Below are 16,494 nucleotides of genomic sequence, written 5' to 3' on the forward strand. Positions count from 1 at the left end.
TTGTTACAATAGGGTAACTGAAAGTTTTGGATTATGAGCTGAATCGAAATAATGTTGAACATGATGTATGAAATGAAATTGACAGAACAAGTGACTTGGCACAGATTTAATTCTGCTACATTAGATTACAGTTACCAGCACTCAAATTAATCCACATGGATTTGTCATTGGTACAACGTATGAGAAAGGTGTATTAGTTATGAAGTTCCAGGAAGTTTACTCAGGAAAAAAAAGGGGGAAGAGTGATGCACCACAAATTTCAGAAGCATCAACACTACCCAGAAAATAGTTGTAATTGCGGTTTTTTTCAGCTTGATCCAAGAATTACTTTTTAGAATAGTTATCATGAATCTCCTACACAAAAATAGCTCAGAAACATGTTTGTTGACAATAACAACAAAGAGAGTTTAGTAACTCTTACAAACATTATTATAATTAACATTTCACAGTCTGTTCTTTCATACAAGGGCAGCCTTTAATATCAATAAAAGGCAGCTGTTTATTGTTTCAACTAACTTCTTTTTCTTTATGCAGACGTGACCTCTACATAAAATTACTTCAAGCTGTAATAATCTTTATCACCCTACCAAATGCTAGAAAAGACAATGGTAATCAGTTTTCACAGCTTTTTAAAAAACTTTTAACAGAAAAAAAAAGCAAACCTTTTTTTTCTGAACTATAATTCCTCAGCTTTGTAATCAATTAGCTTAAAAACAGACGAAACACAACAGTTACCTAAAAGCTCCTGGGTTGGTCCTGCCAAGTCCCAGCACAAGGGATTCTGTAATTTCCATGCTCTCAGAGCGCATCATCGGAACTATGTGCTTAAAAAGGGAGGAAGGGGATGGAATGCCAATGATCTAAGAAGAAAACCAGAATAAAACAGAATGAATTAGTTACCAAACAACCAGGTGGTATGACATCAAAACATCTGCTATAATTTTACACTCTTCTCACAGTGATCAGTGACTTAAAATGATAAAAACAAAATTTTTGACCTTTGACATGGAAAAAGACTTTCTGAAATAGCAAAGTAATGTTAACTACTTCTCCATTCTTTGTATAATTGCGTTTTCATTGTCAAGTGACAATGAATGGCTCAACACGATAAACAGATGCTCAGCATGTTTAGTGTATCTGCCCTCCTTAGGGAGTGGAAGTAGACTTCTGGTGTCCAACTCCTTAGACTCCATTGCAGCTCTCAAAGAGAACAAAGATTTCAGCCTGCAGTTTCTCAGATTTAGGGGAAGGATCTCAGTAACAAGTAAGTGGGATAGACTACTTCTACCAAAATCCACTGCATAGTCAATGAATTACCTTCACCTCTACCATACCCTCTACAGGAAGCCAAAAAGGAGAAGAACAAAAAGAAGCAAAGAAGGAGGGGAGAAAAAAAAACATCTGCAGGTGATGTGAACCAAGGCAAACAAAAAACTAACTGTGGCTGGGAAAAATATAACAAGATACATTATGCCTGAATAGGTCACCGCTTCAGTTATTGAAGTAAGAGGCTATTTGCTCAGAATTGCAGAAGTCCACTGACAGCAAAAAAAAAAAAAAAACCACAAAAACCCTTAATGGTAAGCAGGGTTAACGTTTTCAAGACATAATTAGATTTTGTGTTAAAAAACGTAAGCAGAAAAGCCTCCACAGCAAAGACTGGGAGAAGCGAGCAGAAATACTATCCTAAACAAATGTATAATAAAATATGTTTTCAGACAAACTACGCAAGTTTCTAAGAATCGTGATAATTATTTTAAGCCTCAGGTGTTTCTACCTCCCATAACATGTAGACTTATCTACAGTATGCATTAGAAGAACATACTCTTGAATCAATGCTATAACCGCTGTCAGGAGTAGACGCCAGCGTCTCAGGAGGGGAACATCTCACAGAGCCTGTGGAGGTTGAGGAGTTTGAAGAAGATGCTGCACTGCAGCAAAGAATCAGGTAGTTTCTCCAGAGCCCAATATAGGAGTCACTGCTTGTAGTAGTATTCACTTTCTTTGCATTGATAGGGCTGCTATTAAAAGAAAAAAAAAAACCAAACCTCTGTATAGTAAATAAACTTACAACATTTCCCTTACTTTTTCTACTGAATTTCTTTTTCAATTATGTATATGCTATTGCTTCCAAAATTGTTAACACAGTAAACTCTGAACATTTTTTTCAGAATAGACCTGTACATCAATAATGTATGCTTTTATAGTCAAATCTGTTGAACTATGATATGCCTGAAGGCATGAATTAGTCTTTGCAGCAGATAACTTTTTTCCAGATAGAACTGCTTTAATTTTTTGTTACATCAAGCTGAATTAAACCCACAGAAAATACTAACAGTGCATATGTCATCTCACTGAAACATAATGACATCACAATGATGATAACTCTTGAAAGAATACTCCATATAATATATTGTATTTATTTTAGAAATTAACTTACTTTATATCCACTTGTGGAGACAGCAGTTGGAGTCTGGTATAAGCAAACGTCCACGCATAGCTTACAGCTGTTGGGCAGTGTTTTGGAAGATTTTCCTGTTTCATAAAACTTGAGAGGCTTATAATCCATGGATCTTGGCCTTGAGTCACATGTGCAAATATCCATATATGTGATGGACTGACCACATCAAACTGGTGGCTGATTGGGGAGGAATTCCAGTCAGCCAGAGTTTGTAAATCTATAGAACTGGGACAGTACAGTAAAGTAGTCTGCATAAAAGAGAACAAGGCAATATTTAATATCTAGTATATTAAATAACAATCTCTTCATTGATAAATATCTAATAAAGTATCACTGTCAAAATCACATTCAGAATAGATAGAACACATTACTTAATTTACCTTTTTTTTTTTTTTTTTTTTTTTTTTTTTTTTTTTTTACAGAGGTTCCTCAGGTAGACAGTTATATAAACATGCTGTTTGGGAAGGAACTGGATATTAGGAAATAGTAAATTCTAGAAAAAGGCCCTTTCACTCATGATGATTTAATTCTTCCAAAAGTCTCTGGACTCTAAAAGCCTTACTAGTGAATTCCACCTTGTTCCCTAAGCCTAAAATCAGAAGAGCTTCTCCTTGATACTTAAGAGTTAATGATAAATATGTAAATATGGAATTCAGTTGTTATTCATTGATAGTTATTATAGCTTTCACTACGGATACGTTGACTGTTAAACACTGTATCACTGCAGAAAAAGGCAGTGGTCTTTGCTTCAAAGAAATTGTAATCTATGAGCAAGATGAGAAAAACAGATACAGATATAACTGCCTGTGTGTATATGGTGGTTATAATGACACGCTATTGATCAGAAAGCATACAATGGTGGTGTCAGTCTCAAAACAGTCCTCAAGTTTTTTGAGGTTTTTTTTGTCGTTGTTGTTTGTTTGGGTTTGGTTCGTTGGTTTTTTTTAAGGTGATAAATTGTTGATAAAGTTACCATGAACATAGTGACACTATCATTTAAAATATATCCAATTTATTTGGGACCGTTTTCCAGAATTACCTCCATCTTACATCCAACCTAACATAATAACTCTCCTACCTGGTCAGCCCCAGTGAGATGTATGAAACTCTCCAGGATAGTAGCACTTAATCTGTCCATTACATCTATAGCCAACTCATCATCACTCTACAAAACACAAAGCATAAAAAGCTCAAAGAAAGTCAAGAGAAACCAGTTTCATTAGGCACTCACAAGAATGGGTCATCGACTCCTACCTTAGAGATTTCTAGAAGTGTGAACAAGGCCCTTATTTCTCTGAGGACGCTGACAGCTAATCTCCTGGTGGCAGGCCTTGTGCTGCAAAGGATGACCAAAGCAAAGCCTTCCACCACGTGAAATACACTGGAATAAAGGGTCCTCTCCAGAGGAAGGGTATGGCCAGCCCCATTGGATACACCACGCTAAGAAAAAGATCACAGAAATTAAGCAAATTAAGAAAAAAGCAAACACAACCAAGCTATAGTTCCATTATTGGCAACGGCAGAATTAATGATAAGGTTTTTAGATCTTGTTTGGCTACTAGTCAAATTTTGCATTATGAGAACGGCGTTTTTTTAGTGTATCTCTGAATTCAGTCCATATAAATATGACAAGAAAGTCTTTCTTATTTCACTTTCTCACAAGAATGATGCAGTAGGGCAAAATTAAAAATAAGTAACACTGACCATGCAGGACTGTACAAAATTTAATTATTTGAATCCTTTCTGTTTGCTTGTAAAAAATGTTTTGTGGGTTTTTTTTTTCTACTTCTACTGTTTAACCACTGCTACTTAATATATTTCCAGTTACACATGATGACTTTTGATGTAAGCAAAAATGTGGCCATGAATTAGTGTTTAGGAAATACTTAATAATACTAAAGTAATTTTTTGGCAGAAATGCCAATTTAAAATAATAGTTCTAAAAATCTTCAAGCACTGTAAGAAAGTAAGCTGATTTTCATTAATTAACAAAACCAATAAAGCCTACTAATAAAATTGTATGTAGATTCAAACCACATTTTAACATCAAAGGACCTTATTTAGAAATACCTGAGCATCCTGATTTTTATTGTGCATTTGGGCTGCTTGTTTCCACTGATTTATGAGCTGCACTAACATTTTTACTGCATTGTCAAGAAGCGTTGGGTGGACATCAGTCACTTCACGCACAATAAAATATACAAATCCTGAAAGAACATCTTCCCGCCAATCTGGAAAATCAAGCATTAATGCTTGGAGGGTATTGAAAGCCAAGGCACGAAGTTCTTCATCCATATGAATTGTCAGCCTGTGTAGAAAAAATACTGGTATCATCACCCTAGATTGGCATACTCTTAACCAGTCTTTATAAATTAAAGTTCGGTGTTAACTCTTCCTTCTTTACCATGCAATGTAGAATACTTTCACATAGATGCATTTTCTGCACTGAATACGTCTGAAACTGACTACTAACAGAAGGCGCTACTACTACAGCAAAATAATGCAAGACTTCGCAAAACTTAATATTAACAAATAATTTTCAAGAGAGATGGTCAAGTCTTTCATATAGGCACATCTTTGCATGCATCTGAGCAACCACCTTAGAGCTCAGTAGGCAGCCACCCTATGATGTACAGGTTGTTTTCTTCAAATTGAAAAGAACTGATTATTTTTGCAGATAAAGCAGCTTTACTTTGGATACGAGAAAAAACTCACAAAAACCCCCTTTGCATATACGCTTAAAAATATGTCTCAGCCCGCTATGGTAGAAGAAACTTATCCAGTACTGTATTATTACTTAATAGTTCATGTCTTTTATGTGATTTTTGACACTGAAGAAAGTGTTAAAAAAATCTTATTCTCTCACATTATTACTAACTTTTTTATACACATAACTTAACACACTATATGCAAACGAATTTACAATTTCAAAGCTAAGAGCTCTCCTGTATTTCTGAACCAAGACCATTCTTGTATTAAAAATTAAAAAAATTACAAAGAGGAAAGTTTATCACTCTCGTAATACATAAAGACTGTCTGCATGTACCACAACTACGTATTCTCACTGAATGGTCAGTTTACCCACCTGCAAACACCTGGCTGTCCAGTTGTCTCAACTACTTATCAGTACTGATAAGGCACATTCAATTTAAATTGAGATAAGAGATGGAAGAATATGGGTAGTGTTGGATTAAAAAAAAATGGAAAAAGGAAGCAGGATTAGTAGAGAACAAGGAAAAAAGTTTCCCGCAAGTGCCTGTCTCACATTTTGCTAATGTCAAACAAGAAAGCCTTTATGAGAATTTACAGTATTAGCAACAGGAAGAAAAAGAAGAAAAAAAAAAAAAAGAAAGAAAAAGAAAAAAGGGGAAAAAAGTATGATAGTAGTAACAAAAGATAAGACAAGTTAAAAAAACAAAGCAACAGAAATAAATTCCTACTTTTCAAAAAATTCTCTCTAAAAGTAAGTGTAAGGTCTTCAGGATAAATTTACCTCCTGCTACTCTGGCCAGTAACACTTGACCAACTGCACAAGGTAGGCAGGAACAGGAAGAACAGATTATGTATGCAGTAGACTCACACTACATATTGGACTGACAAACTCTTACACACACAGCATTTAAAAAGGAACATCCACCAAGAACAGAATTTCATTTCCCTTACCTTGCAAGCAATTCAATGAGGTCAGTCCTGCTCATGCCATCTGGAATCAGTCTTGGGATAGCAGCAATACAAGTTCTGAACAAATCTATCTTAGGTTTTCTCTCACCCCTAAAAAACCAATTTATAACCGACAAAACAACAGGAAAATCTACTTCAGTGCACTGCAAATATTTTCAATTTAATGTTAAAACTAAGGAGCTAACAAAAAATTTTTATCATTCATTAATAAAATTAGCATTCATTTAATAGTTAAGTAAAAAGCCAACAATTGTAATGCATGACGGCATCTGCAACATTACAGCATAAATACAGTATGATGTAACTGTGACAGTGAAAATATTGTAATTCAGTACATACGTAATCATGTCTTCAGGTTCTTTATTGGACATCTGCACACTAGTCATGCACATGGGCCTTCCAACTTCTTTGTCCAAATGCCTAAGAATGCTATCTAGCGCTTTTCGGACTTGAGGGTAGTATATGGACATTCCTGAAAAGCCAAAGAATTCCAATCACCTCTTTCATTTGTTCTCATTTAATTTTCACATTTTTATTAAAATATTTGCCACTTATTCAGCTCAGGAGAAATTTCTTCTTGTACAAAAGATGACATGAAACACACACGTTAATTGTCAAAAGAAATGCATGTTAAATGAGTAGTAGGAGGTATTATATGAAAGTAGAAGTTTCTTTCAGAAAGAATACGAACAAGGAAGCAAACATTGGTTGCTTTTCTGTTTTTTTGAATTCCGAGTATTTTAGTTCTAGTTTAAATTTTATGTGTTGAAACAGTCCTTTAGAGACCATTAACTCATCCACAGAAGATCAATAGAGCACAGGGGTCGAAATTGTTTTACTCCCCTTCAGCTGTGGGACATTTGGGACATTCTAGAGTCATACCAAGGGAACAAAAATTGCCATGCTATTTACCACACTAATTGTACTCAAGCTTCTTTGCGCTAATTTGGCAGTGCAAAACACTTCAAAAAAAGTCCTGGATTTGGTCTCGGATACCAGAAGTTTAATACTGTCTAGCAGCCCTCTCTAAAGCATCAAAGTAATTCTGTTAAAACAGACTATCATTAGATTTCACTAACAATCAAAATAAATATGGGAATAAAGTTACATAAATGTACTTCTTGAGAATAATCGAGAACACACACGCACATATTGGAATGCCAACTTACAAAAGAATACAACATACCTATAACTTTTGCTTCCTCATCTGTCAGTGTTTTATTAAGAAAAATTTTCTTCACACGCAGAGTATTTCCTGAGGGAAGAACAACTCCTGTTGTTGGCATTGGTGGTTCACCATCTTTCTGCTGCAAGCTATCTGCTATGACAAGGAAGACTCTGAGGCCAATATTCATCCTCTTCAATAGTAAAAAAGGGAAGAAAAAGGAAAGAGAAAACAGGAGAAATTATAACATTAAAGTAACACAGATGAAACAAAACACAAATTGCATTTTTCCTCTCTTTTAAACAGACAGCAGTATGGTTCCAGTAGAACAGGCATTATTTAAATTTTACATACTGGGGTAATGAAAGTAACAAGAATAAAGTTTCAGCCTTCAGTGCCTCCCCATGACTCTGATTCCGCTTAACTGACTTGGCACAGGCTAATATACTGAATATTTTATAGTACAGAGCACTAACTTGCAAATGACATATCGAAGACAGACATTGCTTAAATGTCTCATCTGTGAGATTGGGTCTTGAACCATAAGAGGAAGGTATGACTTCCCTGAAAAAAGGCTTTACAAATATACTGTAAAAAAAATTCACACATACTTACTGAAATTATTGTTGAAATGAGTCTGAACACTAGTATTGCTGCTAGCTTACAGAAGTATAACAGCAATCCTGCACAACTACAATTACTTCCTTACTTTTACCAGAACACCCCTTCAGATATTCATTAATCTGCTTTCATCACAGCTCAAAAATAGTTAACCACTTTCCCCCAGAAAATCCCCCAATGCCCTGTTCTCTCTGCATGCAAATAATGAGCTTTTTTTACCTCTGGATTAATAGTGAAGGTTTTAGGTGATTTTCCAACACTAAGAAGATCAAATATTATTTCTTTCATCGCAAAATCCAAACGTTCCTATAAAGGAAAATAGATTTATATGATCCTATCTTTTCTTTTAATAAGCATAGTTTAATTTCTTGGCTTTGCACAGGTGCTGGGTATCATGTCTTACAAATTTAAAAAAAATAAAAATGTTTAAAAAATATTCCTTTTTTCCTATTTATTCTTATGACTTAATATTCTTTTTTAAATATAGTACAATTCGATACAGCTCATCCCCTGATATGGCTGAACCATTTCCCATGAAAAATTTCCCAGACAATACTGCTCAGGTCAAATACATTTCTACAGATGAGCTGAACTGTTTTAGATAACTAAAAATTAGTGATACAAAGAGAAGCCCTAGGAAAAAAATATAAACACCGAAGGGTTGTGTGTCCTGCCTCATCCCTGTATGACCAGAAGCAAATAATTTTGTAAGCTGAAGCACAGACAAGCTATCTGTAAAGACAGGAAAACATGCCTCTAATCTACGAAGTTATAAATGAGTAAGTTCATCTTGTGAGATCATATCCTGCATTTTGATATTAGGATAACAGAAGCACCTAAAATAATGTAAAACATAATGCAACACTAACTACACACTACTGCATGCATTGCATATTCTTTCTGTCTACAGAGGCTAGTCTCCAAGCTAAATATAAGTGGATATTATTGTTCAAATGCTTTGCCCCTTATAAAAATACTATAATGGAATATACTAATTATGTTAGTATATTTTTTACACATGCACCCCCACAACAGTGCAATACAAATGTAAACATTAATCATCATAATGATCACACACAACAGTTATTGAAGTTTAAATAAAATAATTCTGCCACTACTAGAAACAGAATGAGTCATTTCATTTGTTATACATATTTGAGGAAATTCTGTTCACAATACAAGACTACTAATTCAGTGCAAATATTTCAAAAACCAACCTTAAATTTACATTCCTTCCAAATAATTTTCATCCTGTTCTTATAGTTCTACCTAGACGTATTCTTACCTGAGCAATGAACTGAATAATCTTCACAAATATATTCAGAGGTGTGTCTCGTGGGACCACACTGCGTGATCCTTTTGGAAAAAGTGCTGATACAATGCTCATGAGACGGCTACAAGAATTTAGAAATGAAATAAAAAAACTTTAAAAAATAACTTTTTATAATAGCATAGATGTTACAGTTCAAATCTGGAGGAGTGTGGGGGGGTTACTACTAAATAATACAGAAGCATATTGCAGATAGGACCATCTACAGAAAGTACATCCTTCTACTGTCACAGACAACAGTATCACGGGTTCCATTTATAAAGTGACCAAGATCCTGCTTTAAACTAGTTTGTAATAGTCAGGAGGAGGGGCAAAATCTGAATGACTATTCCAAATTCTCATTATGCTAATTTATAAAGAAAACCTTTTCATTTCCAGCCCATACTTCATGATGGCCACTTCATATCCTATTTGTTCTGGTACCACTACTGCCTTTTAACTTAATAAATTTCCTGCTTTTTATCTCCCCACCCTATTCTATCCCTGCATATTCCTGAAAATAAAATTGTAGACTATTTTTTCTCCTCGTCAAAGTAATCAAGTTCTTTTGGTTTTCTCTATTAAGATGAAGACTTTGTTCGCCAGTTTACCTCACTAGACCATCCCTGAACTGGCTTCAAGATCTCTTCTGATTCCACTTTTGAGAAAAAAAAACCCACCAAGCAATGGTTTAAAATCCTTTGCATAATGAACTTACCTTTGAGTTACAGTGTTGCTTTCACATTTTATTCTAATAACATAAACCCACAATAACCTATACAAAGATTCCAGTGCAACTCGGGACATTTTGGGATCTTTATTCTGTAAAATAAATGAAAAATACAGTTACTGTTGCTTTTGAGATACTCAGAAAACTCTATTATTAATCTTTCAACTTTTGAGAATGTTTTCATTTTTCTTAACAATGTGTTTAATACTGACTACAAGTTTTAATGTATTTTCATAAAAACAACCCTGTATTGCCTATTTCCAATACTACCTGAATATTTAACTAGTAGTCCCAGATTATTTTACATGTCTTTCACTCTGAGAGCAGAGGAGTAACTAAAAAGCAGACATTCCTCTTGAGATGAACACCAAGAATGTATTGCTTCCAAGAACTTTTCTCAGAAAGCCATTGGTAACAAACACCTACTTTACAGCACACTAACTTATAGTTTGCCTGAAACATCAGAGTAGCTGCTTTGGATCAGGCACAAAGTCCAAGTCCATCATTTAGTTTATGACAGCAGACAGTAGCAGGTGCAGAAGAAAAGAATGCAAAACAGGGCAGGCACACAAGGATGCTTCTCTGGGTATGCACTCCAGGCTTCACCCAACCGAGCCGTTTCCTGGGGACTGTATTAGTGTTTACCCATTTCCAGTGGATTTTTATTGTAACAATTAAGCTAGCTTTTTCTTGAATTAATATAAAATCTTGTGGCATAATTCTGTTTCAATTATGTGCTGTATTTCTTGTCTTAAAGCTGCTACTAGGAGTTTAGCTTTAAAACAGCAAGTAACTAACATTCTTCTACCAACTCCAGCGATCCCTTTTCCAACTAGGGATTGTTGGCGAATCTATAACCTTGAAGTGTCCAGTGAGATTCTTGGAACTGGCTGTAAGTATGAGCTTATGAACAGAATAAGATACCCCATTGTCATCTTTTTAGGCAGTCTCTTAGTTTAAAAAAAACCCAAAACCAAAACCAAACCCACAACCAAAAAACCCCCAAACAAAAACAAAAAACCCTAACAAAAGTTCAAGACATATCTATATGGTGGCTTGAACCTAACCGATTTCACATTTTGTGGCCTCTACCACAAGCCAGTGAGGGAGAATAGCAGACCACCTTGTCCTCCCAGGGTAAGTGGAGTGCAATTTCACATAGGGTGTAAGTGGATCTAAGACCATGCTGTTTGAAAAGGGATAGGTCTCGTCCTTGGTTCCCTCCTCCTCTCTCTCTCTGCTCCCTTTACATTGCCTCTAGCAGTAACAAAGTCCAACTCACACCAGTAAGTTCCAAATAATTTCATGGCCACATCTGTGCAATAGACTATATAAAGGAGAGTAATTTGGATGGCTTTAACATGGATGGGTCTGGACTACTGGCTTTGGCAGCAGCTTACTGTAACAAAGGCTATAAGTCTATCACAAAAATCAGAGGCAAAAGTAATACTTCACAGACAAATAATATACATGACTGTTTATCAGAATATTAGAGGGAATAACTTAACTCAGTGTACATCACTGATAATGCTTGTTCTACCCTCCCTTCACACTCATCAATGTGTTCCTGCCATTGCCTCTGAATTAGCACACCTGCAACTAGGCAGTGGGTAAATTTAGGAAGGTGATCCAGGGGTTAGACTAGATGACTTCTAAAGGTCCCTTCCAACCCAAAACATTCTATGAAAACAAAACATTCTATGAAAATCTAACTAGTAAAAAGTTACACCTGTCCCTGGTTAGTACTGAGACAGATAAGTGTCCCACTGTCCACCAGCACTGCTGTGAGGAAGAAGCAAACAATCATAATTGTACGAGAGGGTGAGACTGTGATAGCTGTGATTTTAATCAACTTAAACAGCAAAAACCCGTGATGTTATTAATCATCATATTAAATCTACAGGCCAACAGTTCTTGATGTTCAAATTAGGCTGGTGAATTCATTGGTACTTGGATTATCAAAGTCTATCTGAAATGTGGTGTCTAGAACTGAGTAATGCTTCAATTTTCTTATTTCTGATATTCCAAAGGGGAGCTTAATTTACAGCTCCAGAAGAAAACAAAAGAATGTACTATTGACTTTCAATCATCTAATAAAACATGGTCTGAGTAGCAGATATTTTATGTTGTGTTAACAACATTCCATCTGTTAGGAGGTTTATCTTCCAGTATAGCTACTTCTGAATAAATACAACAGTACTTCTCATTTCTTAAGCACTGAAAATTTTCATTATCTCTTCCTATAACTAGGAACTAAACAAATACTCTAGAAGAAAATGGCTTTTGGGGTCTAATTTATGGCACACTTCTATACTTGCAGTTAATATGTCAGTATTTCCTTTTCTCTTTGAGATTACTGCAACTAGAATACAGTATATGTGGCTATGTAATTCACCAGCCTGGCTGAATTTCAGTCTTTGTTGCTGAACACCCGTCAGATTTTAAAGCTGTTTTTTTATCTGGTTTGGGGGTTTTTTGGTTGGCTTTTGTTTGTTTGTTTTTCCTTTTTCAAACACATTTTTGTTTAAAATCCTAAAACTTTTAAGATAAATTATATCAGCAGACTATGGATGGCATAGGCTGTCAAGAACTGTATCTCTGTTACAAACCCAAAAAACTAAGAGCAAATCTACAGCGGTCTTACACGACACATTAAGACGAGTCAATGAAACACATCTCAATGAAGGCAAGAAATAAAATAGCATTTTTTTCCATGTTAGCCAAAGGTAGTCACTTACTGAAGAAAGCACTTTTTAATACTGATGTTAAACTTTTCTTCTGTTCTGAACTAAAACAATTTCTACTTTTTAAAACCTGCAAAACCAACAGTGTGAAAGTCTTTCAAGTTAGTGCACTGCAAGTTGTTATAGTAAATCAGTTTCACATTTTTTACTGTGAAAATGCTTTCAAGTTCGCTCGCATGCAAGACACTTTTTGAAATGAATTAACAGAAAAAAAACCCATACATCTGAATAGGTAGTTTACTTCCAGTGGAAACATGCACTGCTGTTCAGGGAAACCAGCTGTGATATTGATACTCAATTTCAGAAAGCCACATTTTCACCCCCAGGGAAAAACTGATATTAGATAATTTTCTGATCTTTCTCCTTTACTCCCTGGCAAGAAAAAGAGATCTTTGAAACATTAGCTATTCTTAGTCCTGTTGCTTCTTAACAGTACTAACAGCAATTTTACAAAGAAAGGAAAGCACAAAATACAACAAGTAACATAAAAACCAAAACAAAGTATTTACATGAGACAAAGCAACGTTTCACCAAGTTATAACAACATATTAACTCACCTGCAATGTTTCTATTTGTTTTCTGATACTGTTGTTAGATGGCATCTAAATAAAGCAATGTGAGACAGCAAAACATAACAAACATGAGAATGGAAGGCACATGCATGTTAGATGAAAAAAAGCACAAACCCAACAGATAGCAGTCTAGTAAGAACTCTATTCAGTAGAAAAGCAGGTTTTCCTATCGTGGCAGGAAACGTTCTTCCAACTTCCAAGGTTTTTTGTAACAGACACTAAGGTTAAACTGTGAAAAAACCCTATTCTTTTCCACCCAAGAGTGGTGCAGCAGAACTGCTTTTCTCTTTCAGCAGCTTTCTTATATGTTCCTTCCTCTCCCCAGAAGAGCTGGTAAGGATACCATGACAACTCAGCTTCATCCAAGAATCTATCAGCTTTCTGACAAACCTGCCATTTAGATAGATTAGTCTATCTAAATACTGGTCAAAAAAGCAAGCAAAATGTTTTTACAATACTGACCCAGTGTTAATGTCAGCTGAAGAAATTCAGAATTTTGCCTGCACTACAGTGTGTAAAGAAACACCTTGCTGGGCTCAATGCTGAAACAGCATCCCAACTCCTTTGTAGGCCAGCTACACGTATACCAAGAAAGACCCCTTGATGCACTTCCAGTCTAAACTGACTCTTACACCTCACTTATCTGCTATTTGCATCGGTCCAGGCCCCTAGGCTTCCTCTTTTCAACAAGCCTAGGATGTTTTCCCTGTACAATAAGCCTGCTTTGTGGACAACTGAAGGTAGTGTGCACTGAAACCGAGTACAAAGAGCTTACAAGGGCAATAAATATTGCTAGCGCTGGATTAGGATTCAGAGCACTCTTAAGAGCATCATCAAGTACAACGTAGCACTGAAATACTGCAGCCTAAGGCAGGGTATGAACATACCATGCATCAAGTACTATGGAGCAACTTCGAAGATGTGCACTTTCACACCACAGCAAGTGGAAAACTACGTGTTTCTGTCGCTGGAGCGTGACCACATGATGTTCATTGCTAGGTAATTTACCAGGGAATAAAGTGAGCACCATGAATCCACGACCTACATTACCTCTTGGCGACTTGCTAATGGGCCTGTACTCTTGATAGAATAACCCTGTGACAGAGTCTAAGGGTTGTCATTATTTCAAATGTTAATTTGTTAATTTTAACTAATATGATAGGGGTGTATGAATCTTTTCAGTACTTTAAGGTATCTCCCAGTAATTCTCAAAATTACTTTATTAAATTACAAAGACACTAGAGACAATGGATTTGGAATCCTTATTGCATTTTACATATTTAGCTAACTGCAAATAAAATAACTTTAGTAATTAGGAAATCATGAAATAAAATAGGAAAGGGGAAATCTAAAAGACTAAACTGCCATGAAATTCAGTTTTATAAATTAATGAGATTACTTATTACAGAGTGCATGCATTTAATTAGCTTCAGAAGCAAAGGAACACATTAATTCATAAGACACATGAGGACAGTGGGGGTGTATTTTCCAAGATTAAACTCAACAAACTTTCTGAACAAGGTAGGCACCCAAAAAACCAATAGTATTTGGTGGGCCAAATTAAACCAAGCCGTAAGATACCCTACTCCTTGATGGCACAGCATCGCAACACTGTAAATTCTGTATTGCAGAAATTCCTATGTAGAATTTCTACTGAATAGAGCCTTACAGTAAATATGTTAAGCTGTTAGTGGTTAACAAAACTAAGTAAAATATAAAATGCATGCTGAGCAACTACTAGTTAAATTCACTGGCATTTATAGTTTTAATACATCCATTATCAGCAATGGACATTATGCCAGAAAAACGCAACTCTTAGATTGTAAGAATTTTTTTAAAAGCTTTAAAAACAAAAGCAAAAGCAGCCTCCATAAGCAAAATAAACAACAAAACAAAAATCAAAGCAAATATTGCAAAAGAACTGCAATGTTAGATAAAAATATACAAAAACCCAACAAGCAACAGAAAAGTGTGAAAGATGTCATGAAAACAAAATGACCCTTAAAAACAATCCAAGCAGCTAAACGTGTTTCTTTTTGACTTCCTGCTGGTTTACATATTTTACTAATAAGCTTTGGAATTGTCACTCATACTTAACCAGAATGAATATTGTGAAGGTGGATCAAAGAGTTTATTAAAATTATCAAAATCAATACATTAGGCAAAATCATGATCTATGTTAATCAAAATTAAGGAAAGAACATGTACAACAATTAATGCTACAAGAAAGTCACTGAAGAAAATCCCTAATTTCTAAGTACCTTGATCTCTTTATCAGTCAACTCATGTTTACAATGCTATCAGCTGAAGCCATGAGTTAAAGGGACACTGCAATTTTTATTTGGAAAGTATGTATCACAAGTTGTACATGTGTCTCTTTTCTGGACACTCAAAATTAATTCTCTATTCCTTCAGTAAGTGAACAAGGAGAGAAATTTTGCACTTATTATACATTCTGTTTAGAGGAGCAGATGAGCTACTTATTTTCTCACATATAATTTGCACATGAAGAATTAAAGTTTGTGCTTTCTCTGGCATAAATAGCGTTTATTAGCACACACTTCTGCAGATTTTACCCAATAAACTGGATGGTCCGCAAGGGGGCCATTACATAGTATCACAAAAACTTACTATTAAATTTAATACTAGCAGAGACTTAAGACATTTAAGTTTTTTTAAAAAAGAAATTTCACAGTGTCCTTTTAAACAGCCAAATATTCATTATTTATTTGGCATGAGAATGCTGAGAACACATTGGAATAAATGCTACTGATTTGCAACAGTTCCTGAATTGAAAAGGATTCTTACCTTTAGATGTGACAAACAGTTCTGCAGGAAAACGTGCCAGTTATTTAAAAAAAACTGTTTCTGACTGACACACAACAGGCAGGTGATCAATGGATACAAAGCCTATGAGTAGGGGGGAAAAAGAATTGATCAAATTGCTCTTTGCAGACCTCCCAAGTCTTGTACATTGAGAATGAGACACACAGTTGGTTCTTGTCTCTCATTCTTACAGTTTTAGTATTGCATGGCAGCCCTTCCCCTGCAGTAGGACATGCATGCCAGGCATGGTGTCCTGGGTATAACCTATGTGCTGTAAGAGCTCATGGTGTAAGACCGGGGCAGTGGGACCATGGTGAAGCTCAACCCCTAGCAAGGCCTGATCTCAAATCGAAGACTGTGAGCAGATCTCACCCTTCACTCTTTC

The 16,494-nt window shown here is 35.5% G+C and overlaps 1 protein-coding gene across 2 annotated transcripts in view; it reads right to left on the reverse strand.

Moving 5' to 3' along the window:
* The window catches only part of FRYL (FRY like transcription coactivator), a 156,395-nt gene that overhangs the window by 61,147 nt on the left and 78,754 nt on the right, over window positions 1-16,494 (reverse strand). The window contains exons 11-24 of one of the 2 annotated variants that reach the window (XM_035897671.1): window positions 16,092-16,193; window positions 13,269-13,313; window positions 9,956-10,059; window positions 9,214-9,322; window positions 8,148-8,234; window positions 7,329-7,500; window positions 6,482-6,614; window positions 6,125-6,232; window positions 4,532-4,769; window positions 3,716-3,901; window positions 3,540-3,626; window positions 2,441-2,709; window positions 1,826-2,021; window positions 736-860 (exon numbers count right to left, since the gene is read on the reverse strand). In XM_035897671.1, the coding sequence (XP_035753564.1) occupies window positions 736-860; window positions 1,826-2,021; window positions 2,441-2,709; window positions 3,540-3,626; window positions 3,716-3,901; window positions 4,532-4,769; window positions 6,125-6,232; window positions 6,482-6,614; window positions 7,329-7,500; window positions 8,148-8,234; window positions 9,214-9,322; window positions 9,956-10,059; window positions 13,269-13,313; window positions 16,092-16,193 (1,961 nt within the window). The remainder of the gene's footprint in view (window positions 1-735; window positions 861-1,825; window positions 2,022-2,440; window positions 2,710-3,539; window positions 3,627-3,715; window positions 3,902-4,531; window positions 4,770-6,124; window positions 6,233-6,481; window positions 6,615-7,328; window positions 7,501-8,147; window positions 8,235-9,213; window positions 9,323-9,955; window positions 10,060-13,268; window positions 13,314-16,091; window positions 16,194-16,494) is intronic. The other variant, XM_035897670.1, reaches the window with a different exon arrangement.

Source organism: Egretta garzetta, unplaced genomic scaffold (assembly GCF_000687185.1).
Source record: "Egretta garzetta isolate BGI_Z169 unplaced genomic scaffold, ASM68718v1 scaffold557, whole genome shotgun sequence".
NCBI classification, from domain to species: domain Eukaryota; kingdom Metazoa; phylum Chordata; class Aves; order Pelecaniformes; family Ardeidae; genus Egretta; species Egretta garzetta.